This window comes from Haplochromis burtoni, unplaced genomic scaffold, assembly GCF_018398535.1.
Source record: "Haplochromis burtoni strain Fernald_Lab_line unplaced genomic scaffold, NCSU_Asbu1 Contig_41, whole genome shotgun sequence".
In the NCBI taxonomy this organism is placed as follows: domain Eukaryota; kingdom Metazoa; phylum Chordata; class Actinopteri; order Cichliformes; family Cichlidae; genus Haplochromis; species Haplochromis burtoni.
Window position 1 is genome coordinate 1,530,941 of NW_024582402.1, and position 19,028 is coordinate 1,549,968.

Here is a 19,028-nt window from a genome sequence, read left to right on the forward strand (position 1 = left end):
TAATTTATTTGCTTTTGTGTCAATTTATACAGGTCAATGCACAAGAATATAGGCAAATGTATAGGCGGTTTTCCACTGTACAGCATTATCAGGGAGGCTTCAGACTGGTCCCAAATTCATGCTTCTGTGAACCCCCCCTCCCAAAGCCAGACAGTGGGAGTTGTGAAGCGCTATCTTCAGCCGCTGGAAGAGTTAGGAGTGTTGCAGCAGATGGTCTGATCCCCACAGACCCTTGATCACCATATAATGGAGACAGACTGGGATTACATGAATGTAAAGAAGCAATCCAGACAGCCTAAATCCACAGAAGAGTCATGGTGAGCTCACCAAGATGCAAGAATGTGCTGGTGTAAGGTTAATTTGCGTATATAAAAAAAGTGTAATTTGCCACTTAAAAAAAAAAAAATTCATGCACTATAATTGATAAATGCATTCTGACTAGAACCTAAAAAAAATTCACAGTGCTGCATGAAAAAAGTTCTTGCATATGGTTACCGTTCGGTGTGGGCTAAAACCAAACGTGAAAAGCCAAGAGCATTGTTGTACTTGATCTTGTACACTGTACACTCTAAAGTTTCCACATGCCATTAACCATAGATCTACAACAAAAATCGATCTGCAAGAATTAGTTAGTTCAGGAAATCACTTTAGCTGACTGTGACTTTCTTCCTACAAACTCGTTTTGTCCTCAGTAAATTAATTTAACACCTCAAATTAAGTTTTAGATTTTTTTTTAAAACTTTTTAAAATGCATTTTAATCATTTATATTCAGCTATAAAATATTTGAAAATATAATAGGTGAATCAGTAGTGGAAATCGTGTGGGAAAACGAATGACCAGTTACTTATTAGAATAGAGAAACAACCTTTAGGCTTCAGTACTTGCAGTTTTAATATGGAGTAACGATACCTTAAGGTGGGCAGTTTATTAGTATTTTTATTTATTAGTCTACACGAAGTGCTTTGGTCTACTTTATCCAGCCGGATGGAGCCTCCCACACGAACCTGAAGCCAGGAAACTGTGGTTGCTTAGCAAACTTCTCATCCACGATCCAAAGTTTGGAGACGTGTTGCTCAGTCGCTGTTTGTGCTGTGAACTCAGAGCAACTGCTTTCCATACGTTTCCTCTCTTCTTTGAGGTCCAGGTGGCAACGCTGAAACCTGCAAAGATGTCCGTCGCAGGATTTAAAAAACAGATTTACAAAGCCACTCAGGTAAGCGTGCGACAGTTAAACATTAGCCTGTCGTTTAGTTAGCCATGTAGCATTCTGACTACCTGGTTAAGCAGAACGGAAAACTTTAACAACAAACAATTAAACACCTCCAGCTTGCTGCATATACCATAGGCTATGTTGTTGTTAAACATTTCAGAATATGACAAATGTGTTGCTAACGTAACGGCTAACGTAAAAGTTAATAGTTGACTTTATCTTAGCTAATGCTAATTAGCGAAACATTGACACAGCACTGGTTAACCCAGCTGTTAATCTTTCTATAAAAGTTTTGTTTTCCTTAAGTCTAACGATTTGTATTTATGCACCCACTGTTTTCTGATAAATTACTTTTTCCCCTAAGAAAGTGAGACCTGGGAACAGTATTTGTACCGAGCTTCTACCAAAGTTTTGTACTACTTGGCTTGTGCTCTTGTTAAATTGACGTTAAAAGAGCAGCAGACAATCGGAGGTTTCTTTTCCGTCTCCCAAACAGAGACCTCGTACGTTGGGTGGAGTTTCTTCATATCTTTTCGGTGTTTTGTTGTTGTTGTTGTTGTTGTTGTTGTTTTCCATAGCAGGGCAGTTAGCCAGTCTTGTTCAAAACTAAGGTTCCTTATCTGTTTCTTGGTGTATCGCAACAACCCCGAGACAGATGAGCTGTCCTGTTAAGATGATAACAGTTAAAAGTAAACTAATTTTAAGTGTTTAAGTTTCAGATGTTTCCCAGCTGTGTAAAATGATCTGTCATTATTTCTTAGATATTCTGTTCATCAGTCATCTGGTGTAATGTTCTTTTTTTTTATTTTTACATCTTCAATAAGGAAGTTAAAACTCTAGGCTTAAGAGTTCAGTGCTGTGTTTTAAACATTAGCTTTTCTCATTGCTGAGCGTCTCCTATGTCACATAACAAGCATGTAAAAACTGAAGCAGCACACGTTAACATGATTACATGAGATGATTACACAAATTTAAGTCTGTGCATTCTTGTTACATCATGAATTTATTGTACTGGGTTTGTCTCCAGCTTCCACTTATCCATTAACAGTAATGCTTGTTATCGGAGAAACATAAATAGCTGCCCTTTGATGTAAATGCAAAACCTGCCCATGACCTGCGTTGTCCCTGTACCAGCTTTGCTAACATCATGTGATATAAAAGTGATTGCTCTTACGTCGGTGGGTGTGTGTGTCCTCCATTGTAAGTAATGGAATCCTAGTAATGTGGATACTGCCCAAGCCAGCTTCAAACTCACAAGTAATAACACAGATCTAGTTGTTATGTTAGTACTGTAACAATGGATAGGTGAATCCACAGAATCTTGCTAAACTAGCTGCACAAGTGCTTTGCTAACTATACAGAACAGTGACCAGTTCCTGTCATAGAAAAATCAAGAATTATTTAATATGCTATGGCTGCAAACACACAAGATTTATACTGAGTATTTTTTTTATCTGAGTTGTACGTACCTGGCCCAGCACAGCTAAGCATCTTGTCATTCAGATTTAAAAAGAAAAAAAATGGGGTGGAGATTATTAGTTGTGTAAGGTAATTGCCTAACAGACTTACGTCATATGGCCTAGATATTAATTACATATAGATTCTACATTTACATTTTAAAGTTAAATCTTAAATAAAATGTGCGATTTTTCAAATTACTGTTTTTAGTACTTTGCCCACACAAAACCCCCCACAATTTTTATTTCCTATAGCCACTGTTGCAGGAAACGACTAAATAAACAAGCCCTTCAGCATGTTTTACAGTTTATAAGTGAAGTGCCAAATCCCTGTGCAATATCACATAAATGCTGAATGGTTCATAACTGTATCAAAAAATCAGTGCACCTTTAATTACTCAGATTATTAAGATTTCCTTTATGTTTGACAGACTAATCTCTCCTCGGCATGTGGCCACCAGTGTTGCACAGATTTCTGCCATTCTTCAGAGGCCATTTTTAATTTGCTCCTTATTAGAAGGACTTTGTGTTGCTTTACCCTTTATCTTATTAAAATATCCCAAACAAATACCCCAGACATGCAGGCCCAGGTCAGAGTTTTGTGTTTTTACCAATAATATAGAGCTGCCATGCCAGAGGAACAGAGGAAGACCAGAGAGGAGATTCATGGAGCTAGTGGTGGAAGAGATCCTCAGTGTTGGTGTGAAAAAAGAGAATGATAGGGATAGGATGAGATGGAGGGAGATCATCTGTTGCGGTGACCCCGAAAGGGAGGAAGTGTGTAGGGTTTTGGCATTGTGCTTTGCATCTTTTGGCTACAGTATTCCCTTTTTGCCAGTTTTTGGAGACTGCCAGTCATCTTGTCAGACTGTGTTTTGTTTCTGTACATCCATAAGGCTTATGGTGTCATATGGATCATCCAACATATTTTTGCAGAAAATATGTCAGCTCAAATGGGGCCTGCTGGGCCCCATTTGACATTATAATTCATTATATTTTGAACTTAGAAATGAATTTGATTTTAAAGTGGTAATTTCTGCTCCTTAGTATACTGAAGCCAAACCCTTTCACAGAAGCTGAATTGGTTTTACTTTTCTTGTTGGCCAAAGATATTTCTTGGACTAAACTGAATTAAACCTGCCACTGTCTTGTGTGGTGCTCAATAGAAGATGGCTAAGCTAACATTGCAAGGTCAGATCTGCACCTAATTGCTTGTTTGAGGTCATTGCTGGAGGTTCTGTGAGTTATTAAAGCCAAATGTTCACTCACTGTTTTCTCGCCTGCAGTGGGAATGTGTGTTTGTCTGTGTTCAATAAAGCACAGAAAAATAGTTGTATTTTTAACTCAAGCCTTTGATTAGTTTCAGATCAGATCAGATTTGTTATAAGGGCAGAAAACCACAGAGCTGCAATGAGCTAAGTTTTGACTTCCCACTGTGCATAACAACTTCTCATCTGGTACAAAGAGATTCTTTGATTTCAGTTTCTAAATAGGGAAACATCCAGGGCTAATCTATTTCCCATGAACCCTTTGGTGATAGGTGCTTAGGGCAAATTTCAGAGTCATTGAAGGTTAGAAAAAAACATTGCCAGGCCTGTGTACAATAAACTGGAGATTGATCGATCCATCTGTTCATAGAGTTTTATGTGTAGTGTGTTGCTGACAGCTGCACTGGACTGAACTGAAATAAGAGCGCACACACACAATGAGCCTCTGTTTGGCTTGCCAGGAGACCTAGTGGAAGAAAGATGAAGCCTGCATCTGTGATTATTAAAATTATCCATGGATGTGGCTGTAGTGTAGGAAACTCTGCTAAAAGTCTGTGCTGGCCTAATGGAAAAAAGGAAAACTTCTAGTATAATTCCTTATGGAATTATACTAGTTCTAAGTAAAGAGGAAAGAACTCAGTCCCTCACACAGAGCTGAGGAGGTTGCTTCCCCCATGGAAAATGGACAAGTATTGGAACTTGGGAGTTAATTAAAACAAAATCTTGAAAGATAAACAACAAAGTTTTAAAAGCAACAAAAGCAAAGGCGTTGCAGAGGGTTGTGAAAACTGCCCAACGCATCACCGGAGCACCACTTCCTGCCATAAAGGACATCTACAGGAAGCGGTGTCTGAAAAGGGCTGGGAAAATCATCAAAGAAATTATCCACATATCTCACTTATCTTAACTGCACTACTGTATAATTCTCTGTAAATAATCATGCTGTACAATTCGATAATTTTTAATTCTACAACTGTTTATAAACTGCATAGTTCACATTTCTGTATAACTGTATATCTCATATTTCTGTATAGTTTTTTTTAATTTCATATTCTGTATAGTTTTTCATATTTATATCCTGTTCATAGCCTGTACTCACTACAGCCTGTACATACTTATAGTTATAGCATATTCATAACATACTTCATACCGTGTACATTATAACATACTATAATAGACCCATTTCTGTAATATACTCACATATCTATATTATTGCTAATATATATTTGTAATATATCTGTATCATGGCTAAAGCACTTCTGGATGGAAACAAACTGCATTTTGTTGCCTTGTACTTGTGACATGTGCAATGACAATAAAGTTGAATTCTATTCTAAAAGCACAGGTGTCCTTGGATCTGGAAGTGGATAGAGTTGTATGCAAAGGGTTAGGCATTTTGTGTTGGCGCAGACAACCAGCATTTTAGATTCTCTGGAGATTATTTAGAGAAGCCAGAATTTGTCAAGCTCGAATGTTTTCAACATTTGTAGAAAAAGTGGCTTACAGTTTTCAGAAACATTCACAGGGATATCAATAGAAATTTTATATGAAATATTTTTCTTTTTCAGTCTTCGTAATCCTCCGTGAAGGCCAGTCAGAATGTTAATTTCAGTCAGTTGCATTTTTCTGTTTGCTCTGGGTTCACAGTTGATGAGTGAGAAGGTTGGAGGTGCAGAGGGAACCAAACTGGATGAAGACTTCAAGGACCTTGAAAGGGTATTTAATGCATTCCACATAATACTTACAGCTCATGTGTTTAAGTTGTATTAGCTTGTTGAAATGATTTCTTCCAGCTTCCTTTGATTCACATAAGTGGCCCTAATGGCATTCAACTTGCATTTAATTTTTTTTTCATTTCTTGTGTGCCACCAGAAAGCTGATATTACTAGCAAAGCAGTAGTGGAAGTCCTCAATAAAACATCAGAGTACATCCAGCCTAATCCAGCAACGAGAGCTAAGCTTAGCATGCTCTCCACAGTTTCCAAAATCCGTGGGCAGGTCAACAGTCCAGGCTACCCCCAGGCTGAGGGCCTGCTGGGGGAGTGTATGACTAAATATGGACATGAAATCGGCGAGAGTAGCAACTTTGGTAAGAACAGCAGTTAATAGCAGGAAAAGATATAAGGTAGAAGAGGCATGTTATACTTGATAGCATATGCTTTAAATTAGGAAAAGACACAAGAATGTGGACAGTATGACAGGGGAGTTGTGTGCATTTGTGAGGGGGTTGCCGACAGACATTGTTAATTTGGGGGCTTTGTTGTGTTTGATTGTTGCTAATTACATGACTCATATTATCTTAGGCGTGCTCATGCTAATTACGTGTGCATTTTCCACAGGTGGGGCTCTTATAGATGCAGGAGAGTCAATGAAGAGGTTGGCTGAGGTCAAGGATGCGCTGGATATTGATGTGAAGCAGAACTTTATTGACCCACTGCAGGGAATCGCTGAAAAGGACATCAAAGACATTCAGGTAGACTCAAAAGATTTTGTGCATACAGGCCTAGGCATTCACTAATGAGCTCTGCAGTCTGCATGTGAGTTACAATGTTATAAAAAAGTATTCAGAATCCAAGCTGACATAGAATTACACTAATGACAAAGAACATTTGTCAAAGCAGTTATGAACAATTGAAAATCTTTTGATGTTTGTATGATGGTATATATTCTGTGAAATTTCATCCTCCTAATTGTAACACTAATCTCCCACCCCCACTTTGCAGTTCCACCTGAAGAAGTTGGAGGGCCGCCGTCTAGACTATGACTATAAAAAGAAACGTCAAGGTAAAATCCAAGATGAAGAGATCAGGCAGGCCCTGGAAAAGTTCCACGAGTCCAAAGAACTGGCTGAGCGCTCAATGTACAACCTCCTGGAGACAGATGTGAGTATTAAGTAGTACAATGTGGCTTTTAGAACTGCTGCGCCAAGTTCCTTCAACAGATAGTTGTAAGAAAACCTGACATTGTTTAATGAGTCTGATGTAACAAAAGTATTGATGTGATTAATGCCACATTTGTGGCTCTGTGTAAGACCAAAAGGATTAACCTGTAGGAAGACTGTATAAACTTAGATTATATATCGGCAGGAGTGCCAGTGAGACACTCTTTGTTATTCTACAGCATTATGCATAATGAAAAATACTGTGATAGAGACTGAATGTATTGTGACAAGAGATCCCCAATGAGTTTAAAAGCAGCAGTAGCTTTTAATTTTGACCAATTGTTAACCTAGTTCAGTGTCAACAAACATGGTTATTTGGTCTATAGTCATCTTTAATCATTTTAGCAAGAATAATGATTTAGGGCAGATTTTGTGGCTGCCAAGCTATCTGTGTACCAGTACTTGCAGATCTAAGTCTAGGAGGAAATGTATTATAATGCAAGGTATGCTGATGGATTACTTGTTAAAGTCTGTAATGGTGCATTAATACAGTAGCACTAAACTGAGAAAAGAGTGGCAAGTCACATAAGAAACTACGTAGCGAACATGAGAACCATGTGAAATTACATTGCCCAACTGTTTCACTGTGTTTTGGAAATACATGTAGTTGGCATCTAACAGGTTCTCCAACATCAAAACACACAAGTATTTAAGGGCAGTACGTATCAGCTGACTTGCCTTGTTTTTTTCCAATGTGCTGTGCAGTTACGCGAAACCCGTCAAACCTGTTTGGTGTGGTATTTGCTGTCACCATGTTTCGTTTCTTTTTTCTGTTTTTTAAATACTCATCATGTTTCTGCCTTTGTAGGTGGAGCAGGTGAGTCAGCTGTCGTCTTTTGTGGAGTCTCTGCTGCAGTATCACAGACAGGCCACACAGATCATGGAGGAGCTTTCTGACAAACTGAGAGAAAGGTCAGCACCATACTATTTTTGGAAAGTGGCATGCCTTTTGTATGTTGAGGCTTCGTCCTCTGGCTCATGACAGGATGATTCAGCCATATCTTTTATCCATCTGATTACATCCAAAAAATACCAAGCTGCAAAATATGTTTAGTTTTTTGTTTTTCTGTTAGAGAAACAAAATATCAGCTTTGTTTAGAACTTTAGATCATTTTGTTTTCTTTTAATAAAATGTGTCTAGTTTTTGTGATTGGATTAAAGCCCAAAATAAGATCGGCCAACTCTTTGTTAGTATGTCTGTATTTGTATTGGCACATCTTCTACTTGTGAGCTCAAAGAGGTAATGGTTTGTGATTCTGATTGTTTGCAGGGTAAATGATGCTCAGTCTCGCCCAAGACAAGAGTACACACCCAAACCCAAACCAGCCTTTGATTTTGGAGAAGTAGAACACTCAAACGGAGGATACTCTTCATCCGCTTCAAGCCCTCCAGCTTCCTCTTCTGGTACACTTCTTTCTTTCTGTTTTTTCCCTCTTCATAGTGTGTGTGTGTGTGTGTGTGTGTGTGTGTGTGGGTGTGGTGTGTGTGTGGTGTGTGTGTGTGTGTCTGTGTGTGTGTGTGTGTGAGTGTGTGTGTGTGTGTGTGTGTGTGTGTGTGTCAGTCATTCATATGACTGATGCGTCTTTCCTTCTGCAACATTAAGCAAACACAGCACAGTATCAAGGGCCATCCTTCCAAAGACCGTCCATCAAGAACAGACGGCGTGAGTGGACAGAGGAAGAAAATGTGTCACTTGCACTGAATTTAAAACTACTACTACTACTACTCAGCCTGTTGCACATCTTTGTAGCAGAAAAGTTTATGCATTAGTGTGAAGTGTCTCACTAGCTTTGCTACACTGTGATTGGTGGGTCAATTAATAACAAAGGCTGCAGATACATTCATTCATTGGCAAACAAAAACAAAAAATAACCATTGAGTGTGGTATTATGTATGAAGTTGTATGTATCTGACAGCTTAGTGCACTGATGACTGAATCTTCTGAATCTCAAGAAAAAAAACAATCATGATGTACCCAAATATTTAATTTGCAGTTTAAAGTCTGAATCAATTTTCAGACAAAAGAGAAGAAAATAATGGGGAAAATATGTAGCCTGATTTGTACTCCTGCGTTGATTTCTTGAGGTTCAGAAGGATTCTCCTTAAGCACACTGGTGACTAACTTAAAAGTCTTTATGTTTCCTGTTTTTATGGCTTGGACTTCATGGCTACAGAGTGGACTGGAAAACATTGGTGTTAAATTCCCTATAATGAAAACCTTTCAAAGGAGAATATACTAACCTCGTTGAAGGGAAATTGTTTCCATGGAATAACTGTATTTGTTTTTTTGTTTTGTTTTTCTCCCTTTCTCCATCTCTGTGCCTCTGTCTCTTTCTTCAGCTGAGCCTTGCTGTAAGGCCATGTATGACTTTGAGCCAGAGAATGACGGAGAGCTGGGCTTCCAGGAGGGTGACATCATTAAATTGGTCTCTCAAATCGATGAGAACTGGTATGAAGGAAGCCTCCGTGGAAAATCAGGATACTTCCCCACCAACTATGTTGAAGTGATGGTCCCTCTGCCACACTGAAAACAGCAGGGGTTAAGATTATGAAGAGTGGAGGATAAAGGATTACCAGATCTCTTGATAACAAAGATTATATAAAGAGTAAATATCAAGACAATGACCAATATTTTTTGTATCTCAAGGTTAAAGAGTACACACAGATTTGTAAAAACGTCAAGGGCAGAGGAATGTTCGATGAGCCAAATTATATCGTAATATTTGGGTGCTTCTGTCATATCCTGAGTTTTATAGCCATTCTCTATGCACCTATGCACTTTTTACACTACACCTCTATCACCAGGACTGATTAAGAAATGCTGAGAGAGAATGGTGTTTAGGAAAGAAATGGTCTACAAACTCTTAAGTGCAACAACTTTATTTTTCTTATCCTGTTTTTATACTCAGAATATTACATTTCGTTCTATGCATTGTTCATATTGGTACTACACACATGCATGCGTTCCTCTAAACACTATTCATACACTCCCATTTTTAATCTCTGTACCTTAAGGCCTTAGTACTGTGCGCCAACATGGAGGACTGGCTACCCTTTATCAATGTTTAGTCTCTGCCGCCCTCTAGTGGTCACAGAGTTTCTTCTTAGCTCCTTATTCAGCAACACTATTATGTGATGTTTGTTGGCTGTTTCTTACCAAATCTATGTTGGGTAGTTTGTCCTAAGTTTTAGTTTGCAGATGTTGAAACAGCGTGAGTGAGTCAATAGATGTATTTTTTCTAAACATTGGTAGTTTTAGCATTAACAAAAAGAATTGCAGTTAAACTCTAAAAATTACAATTTAACATTGTTTATGTAACGCAGGTTATGAAGTTATAGGTGAATTCATTTACTTACAACCTAGATCATACTGCCCTCATTTTATTCAACATGGATGCCAAAGAATTATTTTTTTTTTTTTTAAATTTCCAAAATGCAAAGGGCTGTTCGTGTGCACAATTGTGTTGATATTTCAGATGATTACACGCAGCATCCCACCGTTCATGTTGTGCAACGTTACACCAAAGCCAAAACCATGTTCTTTTAGTTCCTGTTTTCTCAGGCTCTCTTGATACTGCTGGCAGTGTCACTCATAATGTTCTGTGGTTTTTTTTTTTTTTTTTTTTTTTTTTTTAAATTCAGCTGTTTGTTTCATGAACTTTCTGTCACTGGTGCATTTTCCACGTCAGTGCTCGGGTGAGCTTGGCCTTATTATTCTAACCTCCAATTTGATGCGTGGAATTTAATCTGATGTGTGTTTGGTGTTTTTTGTACCTGCCTCAGTTTTCAGGCCGAAACTGCATCAGACTTGATGGGGGTTACTATCTTCCAGTGACTGTGTACTGAATTTACAAATAATAAGGAAGGACCTTTGCACAATGGCTGGTTTCAGTTCCAATTAAGCCTATTACAAGCAAACTATGAACTGTCATGGTCTGTGCTGTTCACTAGAATGCCAACTTTCTCCTCTTGTCATGATCCCCTTGTTAGACCGCCCCCTGCCCCACTCATCTCTCCCATCTCCATTTAAACTGAGAGTGGAACAGACAGGTCTTTTCAGCAGGCAAGGGCACACAGCACTGGATTATGCCCTCCCCCACTATGCGTTATTCACCACCTGCCCCTGTGCCCCTACCCCCTTTCTCATTATCTACCCCATCCCAAGCCCACGGTGCCTCTGAGGCTCAGTCTCCCAGTCCATAATACCATCATTGCTATCACAGTAGATACCTCTTAATGTTTTGCTTGCATCTGTGCTCTGTTATTAGTGGTATGCATTGCACCGGGGGTTTGGCATAGCAGACTAATAATTGTGGTTCAGGTGTGGGTTTACATGCCTCATTACACATAATCAAAAGCCCCCTTCCCAAGTTTAGGAGAGGAGGAGGGTCAGGGACTCAGGGGCTCAGGTTGAGCTGTTCTGTAGCTTGTATAATATTCATGAAGAACAAAGGGCTAAGATCAGCTTTTGTCAGCTGCTGCTCTTCCCCCCCCCCCATCATGCACGCTTTTGAATTTTCTGTGAAAGTAGCCTAACTTTTTGTATGTTTTTTTTATTCTAGCTTTTGCCATATGCAATGCCTCATTTTTTGTAACTGTGACACAATAGGGAGAAATGTTGAGACTAAAAGTGGGATTATCCTGGATTATCTTTAGGATGTATGAATTACCTCTATGCTAAATGTAATCTTGTGTATTGTATAATTAATGTGGTGTATGAATGAATGCTGTCCATTTGCTTCTTTAAATAAATGTTAAGTAATTTGTCCCGTGTGTCTGTGTAAAACTAAACTGCTACAGTTTTTGTTTTGATTTTTTTTCTCGTTGATTATCACACAATACATATTTTGACGTTTCGACAAATGCTCTTTTTTTTTTCTTGCTCACTAAACATCTCAATACTTGGGACTTCATCCCCCAGTCATCCTATTTTTAATCTCTATAACCACCCGTCTGCATGACCCCCAGACACAGCAGGCTGCATCAACCAGCTGTTGGATTATTGCCACGGCACTATCTCATCGGGGAAGGCGTGTCAGTCCCCGAATTACTCAGCGCCCCTTTGTCCTCGTTCGGTGGCCAGCCAGCGACACTCATGGCGGCTGCACCCGTCAGGCAGCGCTCCGGACCAGGGGGGCAGCGGGCACAGCTCCCGCCCTGTTACTACGAAGGGTACCTGGAGAAGCGAGGACCGAAAGAAAAGGTAGGCTCACCCGGTGCACATCAATTGCCGTATTTTGGTTTCGGCGCGTCCTGTAGATGCTGGAAGTCGGGGTCGGTGTGTGTGTATGTGTGTATGGACCGCACACCGGCTGAGCCACCATTCCCAGAGAGCTGTCAACTTCCTTATTGTGCGAGAATGGGTGAGGCGAAACTGCACTGCTGCTGCTGGCGGGGATTTATTTAATTCACACAGCGGTGAAGCATATTGGAGGCAAAGCATGCAACGATGTAGCATCTAATCACAGCGTCTGAATGACAGAAATCACAACTGCTGTCAAACATTACATGCTATTTCGGTTGCCACATGAACCGAACAGGACTGTATTTTGTTGATTACGGGGCATCTGATTGTCACAAACGGTACCCCAGCCAAGTGTTTCCACTCAGAATCCATTAGCTGACTCACAGACACTCAATCTTTTGAATTATTGATCCGCCAGTCTGATCTCTGAAATACATATCCTAGATTTCAAATAAAGTTACACAGAGAAATTGGCAGTTTTGCCCAAGGATACTTTCACGTATTAGCTTTATTTATAGGGAAGACGATAAAGAAGACTCCCCAGGTGTCCTACCCCTCTCTGATTAGGCTCCTTTTTAATGCAATGGACATGTAATGTGAGCATGGCTCAGGTGCAGGGTGTCGCAGTGATCCATGGCCACAGACTGACAGCAGCTGAGGCTCACTCACTACAGCCATCTCCAGGGACCGGAAATGTGGGGGTGATAAAAGGAAAATATCCATTACACTGACAGGGAAGACAGCACTGGCCCTTTTTGGTTTAACATTTTTAGTTCAGGTCTGTGTGTCCATCCGTATGTGACAGGCATCCAGGCGGCTGTGGACGTGCCTGTGTGGGAATTCTTTGTATTTCTTCAACAACGCCAAGGACACTCATGTAAGTTCCAGATTATATAGCATCTTGTGTGTCTTTTTTCATATAATAGTGTGCTGGTACTAAAATATAATTATGTGTGCAACAGTATGTGGAGAAGCTGGACCTCAGCGGCTTTGTGTCCCTGAAGGACGACTGCAGCCGGGACAGAAACCTAGAGGCAGCTAGGCTCATCCTCCAAATGAAGGATGGAGAGACCAAACTCACAGTAAGCCACTTGGCTCACACACTCAGACGCAAAGATGCTAAAATTAACAAATCTTTGCTGAGACAGAAAATGCTGCTGCTGTCTTTTCCAGGCACCAAACTTGGAATCACGGGAGCTGTGGAAAGGATTCCTCTACTCTGTTATAGATGTAGGTGTTAATCTTTTACACAGCTGCTGTCCCTGCGTCCCTGTACCAGCCTGCCTCTCACATGTTTTTCCTGTCCAATTACAGCTGAATGTACCATCCTATCTCACACTGCTGCCGGGGCAGCTACAAATGCTACAGGAGGTGGTGGACAAAGAAAGAGCCAGGCGGAGAAGTCGCAATCCTGCACGAGCTCCTCCTTCACCTCTCTCCGTTCCTTTAGTAGGAGAGATCCCACCGTGAGCGCTCCTCTGTGCTACATAGAGAAGATGCACTGCAGCTAAGGTGGCTTTGGTAAATCACCACATTACCTGTAATACTGTGTGTTTCTTCTGCAGATGTTTTCGGCCTGTGTCCCGAACGGAGGCTGAAGTCCTTTTAGAGAGACACCCAGACTGTGGCAACATGTTGCTTCGTCCAGGCAGAGACGGATGCTCGTTGGCCGTTACTACTCGACAGGATCTCAACGGGTAAACACATTCTGAATATCTGAAAACCGCAGTTACAAAATCACAAACATCAAAGGTTAACTAGAATATCATTACATGCTGTCTTTTTCTTTTTTGTGGCTCCAGGTCAGTTTTCAGACATTACAGAGTCACACAGAGGGACCAAGGTGGTTATGTCATTGATGTTGAAAATCCTGTAAGTGCACAAGTGTTATCAGTTACAGTTTTACAACATTTCATAAGAGGAATGTAAAACATGTTAGTATAACTGACCTACTTTCAGATTCATGAGTATTAGGAAAAGGAGAAGAGGTTTAATTTTTCTAGTGTACACCACAGTGGATCAGGAATGGTGTGATTGACGTAAACACAAAGAAAAGGAAGGATTTTAACAATTATTGCATCAGCCATTTAGAAACTACAGCATTTTCACAGGCTCAAAAGTAATTACACATTGTGGACATGGGTGCCTTTTTTCATTTAGGAGACACAAGATACAAGACTTGTAACAAAGCAGTGATTTTAAATCTTATTTTGGTGTTAAGTCAGCACATTTTTAAAATGTTTCTGCGGATTCTTTTATATCTCAGTGACCATCAAAGTTAGGTCAGATGACACATATAAATAACTGCCACAAGTGTCATCACTATGGCTTTCAAATGGCGAAACCTGCTTCTAAAAATACTTTCATTCTCCAGCTCAGCAACACTAAAAGATGTTAAAGACTATAACAGACAAGTAAAGTGGATGATTGTGGAATTAACTGATTAAAAACCCCTTCACAACATCTAGCCAGTTAAGAGCACTCGAGGAGGCACTGTAAGTGTATCATTGTCAAAGCCTGCAATCAAGAGACGCCTTCACGAATGTGCAGACACAAAGACACAAAAACCACTGTTTACGTTTAAGAACAATAAGATCAGATTAGACTTTGCTTGGAAATAGAAAGCAATATATTATTGTGGAATAAGATTCTTTGCTAAAATTAAACCAAGATGAACTTTTATCTCATGAATGGGAAGAGTGGGCAGAAGGAAAATAACAGCACACGATCCAAAGTAGATCACACCGGCTGTAAAATACACCAGAATTAGCGTTATAGCATGTGCATGCATGGCTGCCAGTGGAACAAAGTCCACCAGTGTTTACTGATGATATGACTGCTCATAGAAGTAAGTGGGTGAACTTTGAAATAGATGTATACATTTTGAGTAAAAAAGGTACCGTTTGAAAAGGTTATAGCAAAAGTAACCCAGGAGCTTGATAAGCCAGAGAAGTGAAATGAAAGTGGTTTAGTGAGTCTCAGGATCTCCGTTCAAATGAGCATGCTTTTCACCTGTGCAAGGAAAAACCCCCAGAAATCCACTAACAAGCAGCAACCAAAAGCAGCTGCACATAAGGGCCTGGCAGAGCATCACAGAGAAGGAACCACATTGTTTGGTGATATCAATGAGTTCCAAACTTATAGGCCTTACTGTTATAGATTCAGAATTTTAACATTACATCATGGCTGTGTTTTTATTGAAGAAATGTGTGTTGTTGTTTGTTTATTTTTGCAAACATCAAACCGCTTAAATCCTACTGATCAGACTGATGCATGAGATTATTAAAAACACGGGTCTCAGTTCACCTCTTTTATTGTGAATCACAGCTACTTAACCATGATGCTCTATGTTGGATAATTTATTTTTTTTAAATAAAGAGCTTTTATGCAGGATGTCAGATACAAACTTGATGTTTCAGATCTCTTCAGAGCTGTTATTTTCTCTGTACTGACAGCTGGTCCAAATCAAATATAGCTCTGTCCTCACATTAATCCTTTAAAGCTTTTTGAGTTTTCAGGTTTTGAGGATTTTTGTGGATATTTTGGCACACAGGCCTTAAAAACATTATTTGAAAATAGAACTGTAAGACATAAATTCTAAATTTGAGTAGAGAGATTGAAGAAAGCAGGAGAATCAGGGCTATACTTCATATTAACACTTATATGTCCTCATTTGTGCTTCTTGTATGTGGAGTCCCCAAGGCTCAATCTTTGGACCGGTTTTTGTTTGTTTATATGCAGTACCCCTCGGTCTTCTGCTTAACAGCTACTTTGCTATGCTGATGATACACAGCTATACTTTTCTGTTAGGCCCAACAACCTCAGGGCCCTCTCCTACCTCAGCAAATGCTTCACTGCCATTAATATTTGCATGCATTTACATTTTCTCCATCTCAACACTGGTAAAACTGAGGCTCTTGTGTTCAGCCCTGACAATTTCTCCAGGGAGGCCAGCCAATTACATTGTTCCCCATCTCCACCAATATCAGATCTTCTAAAAACCTTGGTATTATTTTTGACCTGCAACTGAAATTTGAAATACACCTCCAAGGGAATCCAGACTTGATTCTTTAATTTAAAAAAACGCTGCAAAAATCGGTCGCTGTCATTTCATAATTTACAACTTTAAGATTGCTATTAAAAAGTCACTGGCCCTGATGAGGCACCTCTATTCTTGCTGCTCAGCCTGTCAGTTTATCTTAACAGGTTCTTTTAACTGTTCCACGTTTTTACTTTTAAGCCTGAGGTGATATTGAGGTGCTTTTGAAGTTGGAGTGCCCAAGCTTTAGAACAGCTTCCCTCAGCCTATCAGGTCGGGTGAATCTGTGTTTTGTTTTTAACAACTGCTGAAAACTAATTTTTTATAGATTATCTTTCCCTTCATCTTTCTCCCATTATTTTTTTAGCCGTAGTTTAGATCTAATGAGTATATGGAGGTGAGTATGTCAATAACATATGATTGACTATTTGTCTGTATGCTAGATCATGTATACTTATTTTTAATGTAAAGCTTATCCAAACTATGAAACACACTGTAGCTGTGTGTTTTAAGTTAATGTTATTGTTTTTATTGTTATTATTATTATAACACAGAGGTATCTTCTTGCAGATCCCCTGTGCCACTCTTCATGAGGTCATTGATGCACTAGTAGAGAAAACAGCAGGAACTCTTCAGCCTTTCCTACTCGAGGAGCCTTATGAGGAGAATATAAGTGAGGCATTACTAAACATTTCTCACCCACCTTTTTAAACAAATTCTTAATACTAATTTTGTTAAGTTTATGTCATCAGCATATGTTTCTGCCAATGATGAGAATGGAGAGAGGATCCTCCACACTGCCCCCTCAAGCCCCCTGCCTAGGGCCCCTGCCCTTCCTCCAAAACAAGGTTTGTGCCGGTCATATAAACCATGTGCATTGAGAGGCAGAGAGCATATCGTGATCACTGCTCCCATTCTGGTGCAGATCGTTGGTCCTCCAGCAGTCCCCTGTCCAGGTCCCCCGCCCCAGACCGTCGCATTCTGACCTCACCAGTCCCGGCCTCGCCCAGCAACCCGATGAGACGACTCATCCTCTCCCCTTCACCTCTCACACAGAGTGAGTACAAGATGTGCTGATTTCATTTGCGGCAGTTTATCTGCAGTCCTTTAATCCCAAATTGTTTATCCCTGGTTGTCCACAGCGCTCAATGAGGAGCTGAAAATGAAGCTGGAGAAGAGACGAGCGAGTCAGGAGTGACTTTTACTGATTGGGAGGGACTTCCTGTCACAGCATACTCAATCTTCGGTGCCAAACCTACTCTCACTGCAGCTACGTGCTCATCCTGTGCCTTCAATGTGGAAGACAAGGGACTACAGAACCAGTACTTTTTCTTGGGGAACCTTAAAACTGTGTTTGTTTATTTCAGTATTTATGTTGTTAGATTTGACATGAGTTAACTGACTCTGGCTAGCTCCCTAAGAGCAAGACCGACTGGTTATCACCGATTACTTTCATGCAATCTCTCAAAATGCTGCCCACCCTGGTTGGCTGATGACCCACTTGCGCGTTGTCCAGTTGCATAATATTGTTTACAACCTGCCTCCGAGCAAAAATACAGTCCACAAGAACTATGAATCACTCACAGAAGGACTGGCACATATCGGACCTCCAGTTGAGCCTCATGTTTTCCTGTTTGAGCCAAAAAAACAAACAAATAAATGAAAAAATACTGGGTGCTAAACTGCTGCTACAACACTGGAAACCACTTAAAAAACAACATGTAGACTGCCATGATCAACTCCAATGCAACAAACTCTGACATGAGACAAATCCAGGCATGCTCAGCTCCTTGAGTCACCTCAGTCACATCACTACATGTAGCATGACTGGAATAATAACAATACAACTTAGCTGCACACTCTCTGCCTGCCTGCTCCGAGTCCTACATCTGACTGATAAGCAACCATTAACACTGCTGTTGATACAATGTAGCTCATTTACAGCTCAACTTTAACTGTGTTGTGCGTGTTTTCTTATTCTCTTCTCTTGTGTACGTGCTATTGTATGGTGCTATGATTGACCAGACCTGCCTGGAAACCACAGACTGTATGTAACTCTAGATGATTTCTGTTCCTCTGTAAGAAAAAGGGAAAAAGAAAAAAAATCAGTCTACTGTAGTCATAAGTGAGGGCGCCCTCTTGTGGTACGTCTGTCCCATAACCCTAATGAGCACAATCACTTTCAATAGGTCAACCCCTTTACTTTGCAGAGTAAACCTGAAACTTTTGTTATAGTTTTTTTTTCCAGCTGCACTACAGTTAACTGATTATAGGTCTGAAGGTGCTCAAACAACGACAAGTAACTCTACGTGTAAAAAAACGTTTACAGATCAGTGTCAAATGACTCTTAAATGTCTTGCAGTGAACAGTTTCTTGTATGTTGGTACATGATTGTCTCGTCTACTTTATTATTATCAAAGGTAGTTGGATATCTGAAGAATTAAATGTGTTTTTGCATGGATCCGTTGTGAGTTAAGACCTCTTGTTATCGAGATAACAGTGGAATTTATCAATACTATCAGTTGATGATTAGAAAGACTATTGGTGCCCTGTTTTTCCTTTAAAAAAATCTTTTAGGTTAAAAGTTAAGGTATTAACATGGGGATTATTGCGATTTTAGTCCTTCCACGATCTCGACAACTATCAGAAATAAATGTTAATATGTAATCGACAGTTTCTACACATTTAAACGGTTAGAAATGTCTTGCCAGAAATACGGCTAGACATTTGGTTTCAATTGGAAGCAAGGAGAATATTTTTAAAGTCTGAGGTTTTGCTAAGTTAGAAGAAAAAGCAATCTATTTACCTTGTCAAACATGCTTCTTTGTTTAATAACAAAGTGGCTAACCCTCCATCTCCCCTTTCTC

General features: G+C 39.9%; 2 protein-coding genes across 3 annotated transcripts; both read left to right on the plus strand.

Annotated features, from left to right (window-relative positions):
• The first annotated feature begins 102 nt into the window (after positions 1-102).
• On the plus strand, positions 103-11,650 carry LOC102310822 (endophilin-A2). 2 transcript variants are annotated; one of them, XM_005920530.3, is made up of 9 exons: positions 103-1,214; positions 5,584-5,652; positions 5,809-6,025; positions 6,276-6,409; positions 6,660-6,818; positions 7,686-7,789; positions 8,148-8,281; positions 8,481-8,540; positions 9,218-11,650. In XM_005920530.3, exons 1-9 carry the CDS (start codon positions 1,170-1,172, stop codon positions 9,403-9,405), a joined length of 1,110 nt encoding a protein of 369 aa, XP_005920592.1. In that variant the 5' UTR covers positions 103-1,169; the 3' UTR covers positions 9,406-11,650. The 2 variants fall into 2 exon arrangements, with proteins under 2 accessions (XP_005920592.1, XP_005920593.1); XM_005920531.3 differs by lacking the exon at positions 8,481-8,540 and having other exon boundaries at positions 786-1,214.
• Positions 11,651-11,706: 56 nt separating this feature from the next.
• On the plus strand, positions 11,707-18,622 carry stap2a (signal transducing adaptor family member 2a). Its single transcript, XM_005920532.2, has 11 exons — positions 11,707-12,080; positions 12,928-12,999; positions 13,085-13,204; positions 13,296-13,352; positions 13,437-13,588; positions 13,688-13,819; positions 13,925-13,994; positions 16,732-16,834; positions 16,914-17,009; positions 17,087-17,218; positions 17,304-18,622. Exons 1-11 carry the CDS (start codon positions 11,835-11,837, stop codon positions 17,357-17,359), a joined length of 1,236 nt encoding a protein of 411 aa, XP_005920594.1. The 5' UTR covers positions 11,707-11,834; the 3' UTR covers positions 17,360-18,622.
• The last annotated feature ends 406 nt before the right edge of the window (positions 18,623-19,028 follow it).